We start from the raw sequence: 17,281 nt of genomic DNA on the forward strand, positions 1-17,281 counted from the left end.
AGATGTGGGGATGCTGTGCTTGGCGCATTGCGACAGATAGCATAGGATCAACCTCCAGGAGTTGGGGGGAAGCTGGCAAGGGCTGATGCCTACATCAGCCAAAAGTAAAGGAATGAATGGATGAAAAGGGAGTCTAATACCTGCCCTTAGAGTATCCCTATAGACGCATAGCGCGTCCTTCTTCCACTGACAGGCCCTGTCGGCCGGACCTGCAAGAACCAGCTTAAAAGGTTCTTTGATTTTGAAGCAGCCGCTCAACTTTTCCAGCTCCTTGGGATCCCGTAAGGCGCTGATATGATCGTGTGCGTCCAGATGCGCATCAGACGGATACTCGTCCCCTCGAGTGTTGATCATGTCGATTAAGGAAGTATACCTCGATCGAATAGGAAAATCATTGGACTTTCTAGCCACGTTCATCTTGGCCAAACGAGTCATTCTTTTGTCAGCCATCTGAAAAAAGGTATGAGGCACGTAAATAGGCTGTCTTAAAATGGCACACAATGGAAAAATGAACACAAAAAACAAAGGGAGAAATCTTACCTGAAAAAGCACTCCTGAGAAAGGCTTTGAGCTCCGACTTGCTGTTATTGCTCTGAGAATCTTAGCAGGAGAATGAAGAAGAAAACAAAGAAATGAGGAAGTGAGGAGTAGTGACCTTTCCTCATTCCTTTATATAGGAGGAAAAAGAAGTTGAAGGGACAAAAAGCCCATTAAGAACAAAGGCCCATGAGAAAAAGCCCAGGAAAAAGCATCTTCCAGAATATTCCTAGGAATTCTAGGGCATTCTAAACAGGGTGTGATAAAGCCCAATAAAGAGGCCCAGTAATATTTGATAAAGCCCAGTAAAGAGGCCCAGTAATATTTGATAAAGCCCAATAAAGAGGCCCAGTAATATTTGATAAAGCCCAGTAAAGAGGCCCAGTAATATTTGATAAAGCCCAATAAAGAGGCCCAGTAATATTTGATAAAGCCCAATAAAGAGGCCCAGTAATATTTGATAAAGCCCAATAGAGAAATCCAGGCCCAAATCCAATTAGGATTTGGAAAATTCAGTTTTAGCCTTAAAAAATGTAAGGCCCAAATAAAAAGATGTAAGACCAGGATTCAGGTCGAAATCCAGGTCGTGAATCCTGCCCAAAAACTTTCGAGCAGACACCCGAAAATAATGGAGAAAAAAGACCAGGATTCAGGTCGAAATCCAGGTCGTGAATCCTGCCCAAAAACTTTCGAGCAGACACCCGAAAATAACGGAGAAAAAAGACCAGGATTCAGGTCGAAATCCAGGTCGTGAATCCTGCTCGAAATTTTTCGACTAGATTCACGAAAAAAGCGGAAAAAATAGAACTGAATTGAGGTCGAAATTTCGACTAGGAATGAGGTCGAACTAGACAAGCATTCTACAGAAATAAGGATTAAAAATCCAGGTCGAACTTCGACTAGGATCCTGGTCGAAATCCAGGTCGTGAATCCTAGTCGAAATTCTTCGACCAGGAATCAAGAAAACCAAAGAATTTTCGACCAGGATCCAGGTCGAAATTTCGACTAGGATCCTGGTCGAAATCCTAGTCGAAGGGCTCAAAATCAGAAACTAAAAGTGGGGAATTGACGACCTAGATCCAGGTCGAAATTTCGACTAGGATCCTGGTCGAAATCCAGGTCGTGGATCCTAGTCGAGATCCTTCGACCAGGATGATAAGGCTGACCCCTATTTTCGACTAGGATCCAGGTCGAAAAAAAGGCTGGAAATGAGGAAAAATCCCAGAAAAATTAGGGAAAATTCCAGAAAATAAGGAAAAATCCCAGAAAAATTAGGGAAAATTCCAGAAAATGAGAAAAATTAGGGAAAATTCCAGAAAATAAGGAAAAATCCCAGAAAAATTAGGGAAAATTCCAGAAAATAAGGAAAAATCCCAGAAAAAATTAGGGAAAATTCCAGAAAATGAGAAAAATTAGGGAAAATTCCAGAAAATAAGGAAAAATCCCAGAAAAATTAGGGAAAATTCCAGAAAATAAGGAAAAATCCCAGAAAAATTAGGGAAAATTCCAGAAAATGAGAAAAAATCCCAGAAAAATTAGGGAAAAATCCCGGAAATAAGGGAAAAATTCCTGGAAATCAAAATAATTCCTGAATAAAAGGAAAAACTCGTTGTAAACGTGTAGGTCGCTCCACACTTTACGCAAGAACGAAACCCTGTAAGGGAACGAATAGACTTAACTTCTGTGAAACCTAATCAATGTTTCCCAAAAGTTGGGGGGCAAATGATAGGGATAAATAAATCTTGATTTTATTAATAATGGGCTGCTGGACCCAATAATAAGATGTATGATATTCAGACCAGAAAGGTTAAGCCTGACGGACCAGATCAGGCCTGGTGGAATAAAAAAAGGCCCGAAAAGCCCTGATTATTAATTAATTTCGTAATTAATTAATAAGGGAGAAATCAGATGTTGAAAAGGGTCCCGATAAGGATATAAGTCCTTAGAGATCAGCCTCAAGGGGACCTAAAAGGATAAGGAATCAGCTTCCTACTTCCTAGGACTCCTAAGTCTATCCTAATTCAGAGGCTTATCCACCAAGTCTCCTATACCAAGTCCAATTCAAGGACTCCCACATCTATATAAGGGGTCTCACCCCCACCAATCAGAACTACGTTTTTTTGACTTGATCCTTGGCAATCAGCAAGGTACGTAGGCATCTTGTTAAGGCAGATTGAGTCACGAAACACAAGAGCAGTCAAATCGAGCCTCGAAGCTCACGTTCCTTAGTATTAAATACAGCAATTATATATAGTAGTTTTAATCCATAACAAATATAAACTCATTACCTTCAAAATCAGGAGTTAAGAGTCATTCTGTTAGATATAAGCCATAAAATCCTTGTTTTCATTGTAGTAGTTTATGGCATTCTATATATACTTGTAAGGAATATCATAGTCTGTACTATGATTATTATCAAATAAAATCTTCTGTAAAGAAAGTTAGCATTATTCCTTCTAGTATAAATTCTGAAGCAAAGTCTGATATTGTAAATTCTGATAATAAAACTGTTAACATAAACTCTGATGCTAAATCCGCTGCAAATGTTAACAAACTTAAAAAGGCCAAAGGATCCAAGCAAGTCTGGGTCCTTAAAACTAATCATTAGTGGTCTTTGTGATTGCAGGGCAACAGGAAAAACATCCTAGTTCTGGACAGTGGATGTTCAGGACATATGACTGGAAATAAAGCCCTACTATCAGACTTTGTGGAGAAAGCTTGCCCAGGAGTTTCTTATGGAGATGGCAACATGGGAAAAACTCTGGGATATGGCAATATCAACCTTGGGAATGTCATCATTGAAAAAGTAGCTCTAGTCTCAGGACTTAAACATAATTTGCTGAGTGTTAGTCAAATTTGTGACAGAGGTTATCATGTGGATTTCTTTGAAGAACACTGTGAAGTTGAAAGCAAATCTACAGGCAAAGTTGTTCTAAAGGGATACAGGCATGGTGACATTTATGAAGCCAAGCTTTTAACAAGTTCTGATGGTTCTACCATCTGTCTGTTAAGTAGAGCATCAATTGAAGAAAGCTGGGATTGGCACAAGAAACTCTCTCATTTAAATTTCAGCAAAATAAATGAACTAATCAAGAAAGATCTTGTGAGAGGACTGCCAAAATCAATATTTGCTCCCGTTGGCCTTTGTGATTCATGTCAAAAGGCAAAACAAAGAAAATCTTCATTCAAGAGCAAGACTGAATCTTCAATTCTTGAGCCTTATCACCTATTACATGTTGATCTATTTGGTCCAGTGAATGTCATGTCAATTGCAAAGAAGAAATATGTTATGGTCATAGTAGATGAGTTTACCAAATACAAATGGGTGTATTTCTTACACACAAAAAGTGAAACTGCATCTATCTTGATTGATCATGTCAAACAACTGGATAAATTGGTCAAAGACTCTGTGAAAATTTTAAGAAGTGATAATGGCACTGAGTTCAAGAATTTGATCATGGAAGAGTTCTGCAAAGACCATGGAATAAAGCAGAAATTTTCTGCTTCTGGAACTCCACAGCAAAATGGAGTTGTCGAAAGAAAGAATAGAACTCTTATTGAAGCTGCACGAACTATGCTTGATGAAGCAAAGTTACCAACCTACTTTTGGGCTGAAGCTATTCAGACTGATTATTTTACTCAGAATGCAACACTTATCAACAAGCATGGAAAGACACCGTATGAGATGGTGAAGAAAAAGAAGCCAAATCTGAAGTACTTTCATGTATTTGGATGCAAGTGTTTTGTTCTTAAGACTCATCCTGAACAGCTATCCAAATTTGATCTAAAAGCTGATGAAGGAATTTTTGTTGGATATCCACTTTCCATGAAAGCCTTCAGAGACTACAATTTAAGAACAAGGGTTGTCATGGAATCTATCAATGTATCTTTTGATGATAAGAAGATTACTGGACTTGAAGATTTCAATGATCATGATCAGCTGAGATTTGAGAATGAAGCTTTAAATTATGATTTTGTAAATTCTGATAGTCTAAATCCTGATACTGCAAACGCTGATGGGTTAAACTCTGATGTTATAGAAACTGTGGTGACTACGCCAAAGGAAAATACACCTGTGCAGGGGGAGCATATTGAAGATCCAACCACATCTCAAAAAGCATCAGAACCTAGAACAGGCTCTTCAAGTTCTGATTCATCAAGTTCTGATGGGCCAAGTTCTGATAATTCTGGAAACTCAAATTCTGAAGGATCCAACTCAGAGAGCATAATTTCAGGGGGAGCATCAGAAAATGTTGATGGAGACAGCATGGATCATGGGGGAGCATCTAGTTCTAGAGACAATCTTCCATCTGCAAGGAAGTGGACTAAAGCACATACACCTGACTTGATTATTGGAGATCCTGAAGCAGGTTTAAGAACTAGAACATCAACATCAAATGAATGTCTCCATCACTCTTTTCTTTCTCAGGCTGAACCAAAGAAAGTGGAAGAAGCTCTTCAAGATGTTGATTGGGTGCAAGCAATGCAGGAAGAGTTAAATGAATTTAAAAGAAATAAAGTCTGGACCCTAGTGCCAAGACCAAATGACAGATCAGTTGTTGGTACAAAATGGGTGTTCAGAAACAAAACTGATAGTGATGGCATAATTACAAGGAATAAAGCAAGGCTGGTTGCAAAAGGATATTCTCAAAATGAGGGAATTGATTATGATGAAATATTTGCACCAGTTGCTAGATTGGAAGCCATAAGGATATTTTTGGATTATGCTCCTCACAAAAAGTTTACAGTCTTTCAAATGGATGTAAAAAGTGCCTTTCTTAATGGAGAATTGGAAGAAGAAGTATATGTTGAACAACCTCCAGGTTTTGTAGATATAAAATTTTCTAATCATGTCTACAAACTTGATAAAGCACTTTATGGCCTTAAGCAAGCTCCAAGAGCATGGTATGAGACATTAGCTCAGTTTCTTCTGGAAAGTGGATTTAACAGAGGGACTATTGATAAAACTTTATTATATCTCAACCATGGAAAGGAATTACTTTTGGTGCAGATATATGTTGATGATATCATTTTTGGCTCTACAAATGACAAACTTTGTAAAAGATTTGCCAAGCTAATGCAGTCAAGATATCAAATGAGTATGATGGGAGAACTTAGTTATTTTCTGGGCCTTCAAGTCAAGCAGAATGAAGAAGGAACTTTTATTTGTCAATCTAAGTACACCAGAAATTTGTTGAAGAAATTTGGAATGTAAGACTGTTCAAGTGCATCCACTCCTATGGCCACTGCAACAAAATTGGATAAGGATACTGGTACATCAGTAGATATTACTGATTATAGAGGTATGATTGGCTCATTACTCTATCTAACTACAAGTAGACCTGATATCATGCATGCTACCTGTCTTTGTGCAAGATTTCAAGCAGATCCAAGAGAACCTCACTTAACAGCTGTGAAAAGAATTTTTAAGTACCTTAAGGGTACAGTTGATCTGGGATTGTGGTATCCTAGGGAATCAGACTTTAAGCTAATAGGTTACTCAGATGCAGATTTTACAAGGTGCAAATTGACAGGAAAAGCACAAGTGGAAGCTGTCAATTTCTTGGAGGTAGATTAGTTTCTTGGTTTAACAAGAAACAAAAGTCAATTTCCACATCAACTACAAAGGTAGAGTACATTGCTGCAGGAAGCTGTTGTGCACAGATTCTTTGGATGAAGAATCAGCTACTGGATTATGGGTTAGAATTTTCTAAAATCCCTATTTACTGTGATAATCTAAGTGCTATTGCTATGACAGATAATCCAGTTCAATACTCAATGACAAATCACATCAGCATTAGGTACCACTTCATAAGGGAACATGTGATGGAGGGTACAGTGGAATTGCATTTTGTTCCAACAGATAAACAACTAGCAGATATCTTCACAAAACCACTATGTGAAGCTACTTTTATAAGATTGGTAAATGAACTTGGAATAGTTTCAGGTTCTTTCTCTAAATCTGCTTAGTTTATGTTCTGATACATCAGACTTAATGATCAGTATTTACAGATATTACTCTCTTTATGTAATCTGTGCTTAAATTGAAATTTACTAAGTGTTGATTGTTGTCTGATGTGGATTTCTAAACTCTGATAGTGATATGAATGTTTCTGTGACTATTCAATTCAATGAGGATAACTGTGCTAGATGCTGACCTAGTAGTCTTTAATAAACTAAAGATCCCATATTTGAAGTAATTGTTTATGTAGAAATCTTTTAACACAAGCAAATTCTGATATTGAGTTTGGTTAGGTTTACTTTGTATATCTTATTACAAAGTCAAAAACTAGAATAGTGCTTCTTATCTGTTAAGTTCTGATGTTGGTAAATCTTATGGATGTACTAAGTGATGATAAGCCTCACTTATCAAAAAAAAAGAAAAGAAAAGAAATAAATATCGAGGTACTCCTTTGAGATCTAGAGAAAAATATATGTGGAAGGGAAGACCCAAGTGCATTGCTGGTATTAAGTAATATGCATTAGAAAAGCAAAATAAAATTTTCTTGGTGATTTTTCACATTCTCTGATTACTGGAGAAATACTCTGATAACAGCATAAATTCTGATAAGCAGTCGTGACTCACTTACACTGAGAAGCCACTGTAAAAAGGAATTTCAAAAGATACATAAAATGAGCACAAAACAGTTGAGGAGAACTCATGCATGAACTCATTCTAGAGTAGACTTCAGACTAATGACATATTTTAAGCAAAATTTTTTAGTTATACCTTATTTCTAAGATGTACTGAAGTGAATCAGACTTTACTCTTTTTCTGATATTTAGCTTAATGCACACACTTACACTCCATATGAATGATGAAAATTACTGTGGTGATCAATGTTGTTTTAGATGAACAGTTTAAGTGTCAGTTGCATAAGTTCTGAGGACAAGTTCTGATGGAAGTTCTGATAATTAGGTTCTGAGGAAACCATATCAGTATTTGTGTGAAGAATTACAGAAATACATATTCACTTTTTGAGTAAAGAAGCCATATTCTGATGACTTTAAAATTCTGATAATAATCAAGTTCTGATGCTGACGTGGCATTATTTATTTCCTTGATTTATTTTTAAATCAATACTTGAACGGTTATATTTTAACAGAATATTGGTTTACATGAAATAAAGACAGTCATAATCATTTGTTTAGTGGGAATAATGTTTTTTTGAAAAACTGACTGTGCATGTTTTAATTGCAATTTGTTAATCTTTAATTCATCGTTTTTGACTTTATCTTGTGATGAATGTTTTGATTTAATAATGGTCAATAATAAATTTTGATGATTTGAGGAAACAGTTGAAGCACGGGTTCATGCATCTGAACCTGTGATACAGTGAAGCCTTCTTCTTCTAGAGTAAAGTGGACAAAGACTGTACCTCAGACACAAAAAAAGAGAAGGAGAATGATTCTGAGAGATGAATCAGAAGATGAGGCACAGGTTCAAACATCAGAACCTATTGCTGAAGCAGCTGAGGAAGTGTCTCCTCAGAAAACAAAGGAAACTGGGAGTTCTAGGCCCCTCAAAAGGCTTAGAAAGAGAAATTCTGATGACAAAGCTCCTATAGTCTCTCCACCCTTGAAGAGATGGAAGAAACAAAGAGCTAACAGGGACACAGCTGAGTCAGATTCAGAAGATGTGGAAGCAGCAGCTAAAGAAGGGGATCAGGAATCTCTGATCCCAAAGGAGCCAATTGTGACTGAATCCCTTCCTTCCTCACAACCAGAATTTGTTGAAGCCACTGAATCTATACCTCCACTGTCACCAATTCAAGACACTGCTCAAGACAGAGTGCCTACACCTCCTGTGTCTCCTATCATTGAACAAGTACATGCTGAAAATCCAGGTTTAAGTGCTGAAATAGATATTCACAACTTGAATGTGCCTGAGGTTCTGTACTTAGAAGCTCCAACCATTCTTCAACAAACACCACCAACAACACCAATTTTAGATGCTGATATCAATGCAGATTTTCCAACAACACCTCTCTGAATCCAGATCATGAAGATCAGATATTAGGTGAGCATCAAAATTTGGATGTTGATCAGAACTTAGAGGATGATTTTGAAACCTCTATAGCCTCACACACTATCATTTTATCAGAGGAAGCTGATTCTGCAAGCTCTGTAAGTTCTAATGCTGCAAATATTGACACTACTAGTGAAGCTGCTATAAATGAAAATGCTGATGCAGCTAGTCCTTCAGGACATGCACCTCTACCAGCAGTTAATAAAGCTGATTTGATTAAAAAGTTTGTGAGAGGGGATGCACCAGCACCTTGGAGTGAAACTCCAAGAGGAAAAGAATGGATAAAGGAGTGGAACAAAGTTGATTTTGTTCCTACTGCAAATATTCTTGCTGAGCACCTGACTAAAGCTGATGAGATGCTGGTGAATGATGATTTCAAAGCACAACTCAGAGTTACTGCATTGAGTACAAGGCACCTTCAAGGTCAACACTCAGTAACTCAAGCCAAGGTGAACAAAATTCAAGAAACCCTGATTCAGCAAGACATGAATGTTAAACTGGATAAGAACAGGTTTTTCAAGCCTACCTTTAACAGAGTTGAGGCTATTGAGAAAGCTCAGGAGAAATAATAAGCTCAAATTGATGAAGTACTAAGGAATCAAGCTTCTCAACAAGTTCAACTAAATGAAATCCAATCTTCAGTGGAATTACTTTTCTCTCTCCTATTACCTGATGATGCCAAAAAGGGGGAGAAAGTGATTAAGTCCAAATGCAAATTTGATTTAGCACTGAAGAAAAAGGATGATGGAAATGATGACCAGGGAAACTCTGAAAGGGGTAGAGGTCATGGACAAGACAAAGGCTTTTCATCCAGGAAAGCAGGAACTTCTACACAGAGATCAAGTTCTGATGCTGATTGAAGAAAAAAGTTCTGATAAGCAAGTTCTGACTAAGCCTGATGTTCTGATACAGGGTGAAAGTCAAGAATCACAGAAGGTTATGTAGACACTGAAGCTTAAGGGGAAGGAAACATCAGTATACTATCAAGACCCCAAGTTACAGAAGCTGGATGAAGAAATTTCAAAAAGATTATTTCTCAAAGACAATCCAGGAATGGACTTTGAAAGTCTGAAGAAAGAAGAAGCTAGACTTAAAGCAGAAAATGTCAAGTCAAAGTCAAAAGCTCAAGTCATTGCAAAGAAACCTCCAAAGCCTAAAGGCATTATGATTAAAGAGAAGACAAACTCTGAGGCAACCAAATCTGAATCCAAAGCCAAATCACAAGTAGAGGTAGATCCAAGATCCAAGGGCAAAGCAAAAGTTGATGAACCTGTAAAGGTTTATATGCCAATTATGGATCTGGAAGCAAAATCTGGTGAAGATACTAGTTTGATTTTGAAGAAGAATAATATTCAAACAACCTCTGACAGAGCTCATGTTGTTGAAGATCAGGACTTAATTAATTCTGATATTACAATGAAGCAAGCAACCTGTCAAGTTGGCTTGATATCAGAAGATAAAGAAAAGGAAATCTCTGACATTGCTCATGTTAAACCTTCAAAAATTCTACTACCTGGGTTTACTAAAGCTCAACAATCTACTCAACCTTTGAAGACTACATCAAGTGGTTTTGAAGCAAGAGTTATTCGAGGAAAGGAAGCTAGAGACAAATCAGGATTATGTAATTCTAAAGAAAAGAGAGTTAATAATACTACCTCTGATCCAACTTCTTTGAGTGAACCAGGAGTGGGAACAACTCCTGAAAAATTGAATCAACTGGAGTCTGTACAAATGGTTTACCACTCTGTGCTAAAAGAAGATATCATTCTATACTTCATGACAGATGGGAGGGTATTCTAGATTAGAAAGAATGCTATTCGTTTAAAGTATTTTGAAGAATTGTAACATGTGCTATTTCTACTTCAAGTGAAGAACATATCAACAGATGGTGTTGCCAGTTACTTAAAATCTGATATTCAAAGGCAGAAGAAACTTTACTCTGTAAAGTCTGACAGACCATACTATCCTAAGTACAGAGCTCACAATGGTGATATAGTTGAGATGAAGCCTAATACCGCCAAAATCATCACTACATTTCTTGGTATTAAAGGTCTTGAATTCAATCTAGAGTCTAATAAAGCCTATGTCATCAGACTGGATCAGGATATAAGGAAAGCAAAAATAAATGATCTCAGGGCTGCTATCTTTCAAACAGGTGAAGATACAGTTGAACTTGAAGATGCAAAAAGGAGGATGCATAATGAACTTGAATATGCTGAGAGAAATCTGTTGAAAAACTATCTCAGAACAACTCCTGACATTAAAGAGATTACACACTGAAGCCAAGTCAAGAACTACAGCTGATAAATTTTGAAGGATATACAGGCTAAAGTTGATATCAGACTTTAATGATGGTAAAAGCTACAAGGACTGTGAGTTATAGTTAGTCAAATTCTCATATGCATTTATACTTAATGTTTTTGACATCATCAAATATCTATTGAACTTGTATATTATGCTAATTTACAAGTTGGGGGAGATTGTTAGATATATTTGTGATGTCATGTCTAATAATGATTTGTGTTTAGTTTTCAGATCTTAACTAACAGGACAAATCAGGACTTAACTGGAAATCAGTACTTATGAAGTCAGAACTTAAGATATCAGAACTTAAGTTATCAGAACTTAAGATATCAGAAGATATTTATCAGGAGATAATATCAGGACTTAAAAAGATGTTTAGATAAGGAAGGCGGCTGATTGAAGGAAAGAAGATTAAGGCAAACACAAGAAGAGATATGCATGGAGAAGAATTCTATGAAGAATAGAATACTTGGAGGAAAAGATAACTAATTGATATATTTTAGGATGCAGACTTATGTTCGATATCAATTAGAAGTTTATCTTGTAACTGTGTGTCTATATAAACACAGCATAGGGTTTACACTATAAGTGTTATCATAATCGAGAATATTATTCATTGTAACCCTAGCAGCTCTCGTGATATTTGTTCATCACTGAGAGAGAACGGTTCCATTGTAATACTGTTTTATTAATAAGATTATTTTGTGTTTCATACTTGTGTTCTTAATTGGATTTGATTGTAGTATACACTGTATTCAACCCCCTTCTATAGTGTGTGTGAACTAACAAAGATCATGATGAGCGGGGCAACCAGATCTCTAAGGGATCGGGGCAGATGCCAGCTTCGTCTAAGGCAAGGTCGACTAGCGTGCTAGACCGTGTGGGTAAAAAGCTAAGTGAGCATGACCTCAGGCTCAAGTTAGAGAATTGCAAGAAAGAGAGCGTGCAATGACCCCTCCAGAAAGACGTCGACACACCTCGCCCAGGAGGGAGGAGCGACGTAGACGTAGAGACAATTACAAAGAGGAGTCGCAAGTGCGAGTTGGAGGTGGGGGATGCCGCGAGCGACCTCAGGGCTCACACCATTCGAGTAACGTGGATGGTGGCAGGGAAGGAGAAGTTGTTAGGGTGAGAGACCTGAGGAGGATCTTGGACGAGATGGAGTGAGAGATAAGGGGGGCCCCAACCTCAGCTGCCCCTTCTCCGTTCACGGCTGCTATTCGATCATCTCCCCTACCTCGAGTATTCAGGCATAACCCCGCTCTTCTATTCAACGGCGAAGCCGACCTGACGAAATACCTTACATAATTTAACACTAAAATGGAAGTCTATCAGGTGTCGGAGGCAACCCGCTGTAGACTTTTCACGGCGTCACTTAGAGGTAGTGCCCAACAATGGATCTCCAAGTTGGGACCTGCTAGCATAAGGATATGGCGGAAATTGGAGGACCTGTTCATCAGGCAATTTCAGTCCACCCTCCACTACTCACCTCTTGTGGCTACGCTAGACAACATCAAGCAGAGGGAGGGAGAGCCCCTGACAGAATACTTTCGTCGGTTCAACACCGAAGTTCCCAAGGTGAGGGGGGGCCATCGAGGAGACCATCAAGAACTTCTTGATTGCAGGGTTGAAAGAAGGGTCAAAATTTTGGAAGAGCCTCTAGGAAAGTGAGCCGAGAACCTTATCCGAATTCTATGAGCAAGCCGAACCCTTTAAGAGAGTGGAGAAGTCGACGAGGGAACAGAAAATCAGCGAGAACTACCGAAATAAGAGGGACCGATCCTCGAGCCCTGACGAGAGAAGGAAAACATATCGTAGTAGTTCCAGCCCAAAAAAGTCCGCCCGGGGCAAAGAGACCACCAAAGATTCGGGGAGACCCTATACAAGCAAATGGCAGACACATACCCCTCTGGTAGCCTCTATCGACCATATATATGCTATCTATGCTGGAAATGGGGTATTTAGGAAGGCGGCTCCTCTCACAGACTACAACAAAAGGGATACCTCAAAGTATTGTGCATACCACGAGGCCACGGGGCATGATACGGCTGATTGCAGGCAATTGAAAGATGAAATCGAGACACTGATAAGACAAGGGAAGCTTACTGAGTGGGTTGTCAAGGAGGTTTAAAAACACAGGACTGATTATCATACCGTCCCTCCTCCACCCCCAGAAGACAAAGAGAGGGTACCCCGGGCCGGCAGCATATATATTATTCTAGGAGGGTCTCACATTAGGGGAGACAGCTGGAAGGCGATGGACATATATGCCCGAGAAGCAAAGGACAAGCCCCTCACCAACGTCAACCATCTGAGCCAAAGGCCCCCGGAGCTCTTTGAAAAGGAGACTGATGACATCGTGTTTAGGGAGAACGATGCCAAATGGGTGCATTACCCTCATACTGATGCCCTGTTCATAAAAATGAAAATCGGAACAGTGAATGTTCACTGAGCAATGATGGATACCGGGAGCTCGACTGATGTTTTGACTTATGATGCCTACAAGAAGCTAGGATTGCTGGATAGATAATTAACCTCGACAGGTGGACACCTGTATGGGTTCACGGGAAACTCAATCTGAGTAAAAGGGACGATTCGGCTCCCGATGACCTTAGGAGAAGAGTCTTATGTGGCACCCAAATCGCTATGTTTATAGTTATAGATCAACCTTGTGCCTACAATGTTATAGTGGACAGGCCCCTTATGAGGGCAATGAGGATGGTGACCTCGATCCATCACATGACAATAAAATTCCCAACCCCCACGGGGGTAGGCTTCTTGAAGAGCTGTCAATTCGAATCGAGGGTCTGCTACAACCAGGCGCTCAGGGCAGCCGAGTCAGAAAATGCATCAAAGGAGACGGTCAAACCAGGTGAAGGCGACGTCCTCATGGAAGAGGCAGAGGGCAGGAAGAGAGTACATCCTGAGGGACACGAGACTTATAACATGATTTCAATCGAGGAATTTCCCTAGAATTATTTTGAGCACATGGGGATACAGGTGGAACCGCGCCCATGGGCCTTGTTGATGGAGGCCTCTCAGCCCATCATGTTGGTACGGGAGGAGATTGTGGATGAGGTAAGTGATGAAGAGAGCCCAGAACAAATCGTTGCAAGACTAAGAAAAGGAAAGTGGGCACGTGAAGAAACAACAACAACCATGAGCCTGCCTAACGGAATCACCCGCACAGTTACTACGACCTCGGAACACTTGGTAAATCCGGCCCGAGCTCATCAGCCTGAGCTCGAGGACACAGAAGGTTTGGCGATCACGAAAGTGGGAGAATCTAGTGAGGGTCGGGCAGACTTAGACCCGAGAATGCCCCCGATGGTTGAGAGGGTTGGGGCCGCAGAGGATACAATTCCAATCTTAGTAGACCCGAATGATCCTTCCAAGGTACTTAGAATAGGCTCTAATTTAAGCCCTAACTTAAGGGAGGATCTGGCCCAATTCTTAAGGAGAAATTTGGATGTCTTTGCATGGTCACACTCTGATATGATAGGGATTGACCCGAATGTCATATGCCACCGGCTCAACTTGGACCCAAAAAAGAAGGGGGTCAGACAGAAGAGGCGGCCGATTAGTGGAGAGAGGACAGAAGCCCTCAAAGAAGAAGTGGATAGACTCATGGAGGCAGGGCTTGTAAGGGAAGCCTTCTACCCCATGTGGCTGGCCAACCCAGTGCTTGTTAAAAAGCCAAATGGCAAATGGAGGACGTGTGTGGACTTCACCGACCTAAACAAAGCTTGCCCGAAAGATAGTTTTCTTCTACCCCGAATCAACCAGCTGGTTGATTCCATAGTTGGGCATGCACTACTTAGCTTTATGGATGTTTATTCGGGATATAACCAAATCCCAATGTATGGGCCTGATCAGGAGCACACCTCCTTTATTACTGATCGGGGCCTCTATTGTTATATCAGGATGCCCTTCAGGCTCCTTAATGTTGGGGCAACCTACCAAAGGTTAGTGAACAAGATGTTCAAACATCAGCTGGGGAAGACCATGGAGGCCTATGTAGATGACATGCTTGTGAAGTCAAAAGAAGCAAAGGATCATATCCGCCACCTATCGGATATGTTCCAGATCCTAATGGAGTACAGGATGAAGCTCAACCCCCAGAAATGTGTATTCGGGGTCGAGTCGGGGAAATTTATGGGGTTCATTGTCAACCATAGGGGTATTGAGGCCAACCCTGCCAAGATACGAGCTTTACTCGAGATGAGGTCCCCATGACGGGTAAAAGATGTCCAGAGCTTAACCGGGCGAGTGGCTGCCCTAAACCGATTCGTCTCAAAGTCCTCCAACAAATGCCAGGAGTTCTTTAAAGTAATTAAAGGAGTGGGAAAAAATTTCGAGTGGGCAGAAAAGTGTGAGAAATCCTTTTAAAGCATAAAGGAACATCTCAGCAAGCCCCCTGATGTTGTCCAAGCCAAAAGTAGGAGAGACCTTGGTCATATACTTGGTCGTCTCTAGTTTTGCAATAAGTGTCGTGTTGGTCCGAGAGAAAGATGGTATCCAGCTCCCTGTGTACTATGTGAGTAAGAGGCTAGCCGACGCAGAGACTCGTTACACAAGTCTTGAGAAATTGGCATATGCCTTGATATTGGCCTCCCGGAAGCTCAGGCCCTATTTTCAAGCGCACAAGATAGAAGTACGAACCTCCTATCCCCTCAGGCAGGTAATGCACAAGCCGGAGACCTCTGGTCAATTGTTGAAGTGGGCAGTTAAACTCAGTCAATTCGAGGTGGATTATAAGCCACAGACCGTGATTAAAGGCCAAGCCCTAGCCGATTTTGTCCTCGAATTTCCTCCATATCAGGAATCGGAGCAGGGAGCCCTTGTGATCATGCCTAGTGCAGAGGAGGTCGAGCTAGAAAGCCAAAAATAGCGCCCCATGGTGGAGCCTGTATGTTGATGGGGCCTCCAATGGAGATGGGGAAGGAACTGGAATTGAGCTAATCAGCCCAGAAGCTCACAAGATCAGATGTGCAACCCATCTGGCCTTCCATGCAACCAACAATGATGCTGAATATGAAGCCCTGATCAACGGTCTCAAACTAGCTTTGGAAATAATGGTGGAGAATTTGAATGTGTTTAGTGACTCCATGATTGTGGTCTATCATATAAACGGAGGGTATCAAGCTAAGGGGCCGAAACGGAGATTTACCTGAAGTGTGCACAGAGGATAATCGTGAGGTTCAACGAGGTGAGGCTGGAACTGACCCCGCGCGGGCAGAAAGAAGGCGCGGACGAGCTAGCTAAACTTGGCTTGCGCCGCGATGCCACTCTGCTAGGGGTCATGCCCCTTGATATTCAGTGGCAGCCCAGTGTGCTCGAGCACGAGGTGGGCAGTCTCAGTGATGATCCCGGCCCTACATGGATGACACTTATCTTGGCTTACATAAAAAGAGGCTCACTCCCGGATGAAAAGAATGAGGCGAGAAGAATAAAATACAAGGCAGCCCGCTACGTGATATATGATGGGGTCCTATACAGAAGAGAGTTAAGTGTGCCCCTCCTCAAGTGCATAGATGGGGAGGAGTGCAATTATATCCTAAGAGAAGTACACGAGGACATTTGTGGAAATCACTCGGGGGTAGCTCTCTTGCTCAGAAAATCCTCCGTCAAGGTTACTATTGGCCAACGCTAGAAAAAAATGCCTTTAAATTATCCTGATCTTGTGATAAGTGTCAGCGATATGCCAATTATTATAATATTCACGTGGCTCCTCTCACATCCCTCATGATCCCTTGGCCCTTCGCTATGTGGGGAATTGATCTGATTGGAGAACTCCCGAAGGCCAAGGGAGGTGTCAAGTATGCGATTGTTACGGTAGAATACTTCACTAAGTGGGCAGAGGCCGAGCCTCTGGCCACTATCATGGCCATAAAGCTCAAGGAGTTTGTGCACAGGACCATTTTATGCCGCTATGACATCCCTTACAAGTTGATATCCGACAATGGGAAACAGTTCGATAGCAAGGAAATGCGGGAATTTTGTTAGCAGCTGGAAATTCAGAAAAGTTTTAGTGCGGTTTGCCACCACTAAAGTAACGGGCAGACGGAGGCTGTTAATAAGATCATTAAGCACACCTTGAAGGCAAATCTTGAAGAAAAAAAAGGGACATGGCCAGAAGAGCTCGCACAGGTCCTATGGTCTTACAACACGACCCCCCGAACTATAACTGGAGATACCCCTTTTTCTTTGGTGTATGGGTGTGAAGCTATGGTGCCCGTTGAAGTAGGGGCATGATCTTTTCGGAGGGACAACTATGACTCAGAGGCAAATGAGGTTAACCATCGACTCTATTTGGACATGATCGAAGAAACTCGGGAAGATGCTCAGATCAGGATAACAACATATCAACATAGGACAGGTAGGCACTACAACAGTAAGGTTCGAGCCCGG

At 40.7% G+C, this 17,281-nt stretch overlaps 1 protein-coding gene across 1 annotated transcript; it reads left to right on the forward strand.

Moving 5' to 3' along the window:
- The first annotated feature begins 11,818 nt into the window (after window positions 1–11,818).
- LOC141665188 (uncharacterized) lies at window positions 11,819–13,001 on the forward strand. Its single transcript, XM_074471169.1, has 3 exons — window positions 11,819–11,998; window positions 12,206–12,448; window positions 12,588–13,001. Exons 1-3 carry the CDS (start codon window positions 11,819–11,821, stop codon window positions 12,999–13,001), a joined length of 837 nt encoding a protein of 278 aa, XP_074327270.1.
- Window positions 13,002–17,281: the final 4,280 nt, after the last annotated feature.

The sequence above is a fragment of the Apium graveolens genome, chromosome 6 (genome assembly GCF_009905375.1).
Source record: "Apium graveolens cultivar Ventura chromosome 6, ASM990537v1, whole genome shotgun sequence".
Classification (NCBI taxonomy): Eukaryota; Viridiplantae; Streptophyta; class Magnoliopsida; order Apiales; family Apiaceae; genus Apium; species Apium graveolens.

Coding starts and splice junctions, on each gene's coding strand:
- LOC141665188 (XM_074471169.1), top strand. CDS start 11,819: ATGACCCCTCCAGAAAGACGTCGACACACCTCGCCCAGGAGGGAGGAG. Junction 11,999..12,205: donor GGGAAGGAGAAGTTGTTAGG/GTGAGAGACCTG, acceptor GAAGTCTATCAG/GTGTCGGAGGCAACCCGCTG. Junction 12,449..12,587: donor TCAACACCGAAGTTCCCAAG/GTGAGGGGGGGC, acceptor GAACCCTTTAAG/AGAGTGGAGAAGTCGACGAG.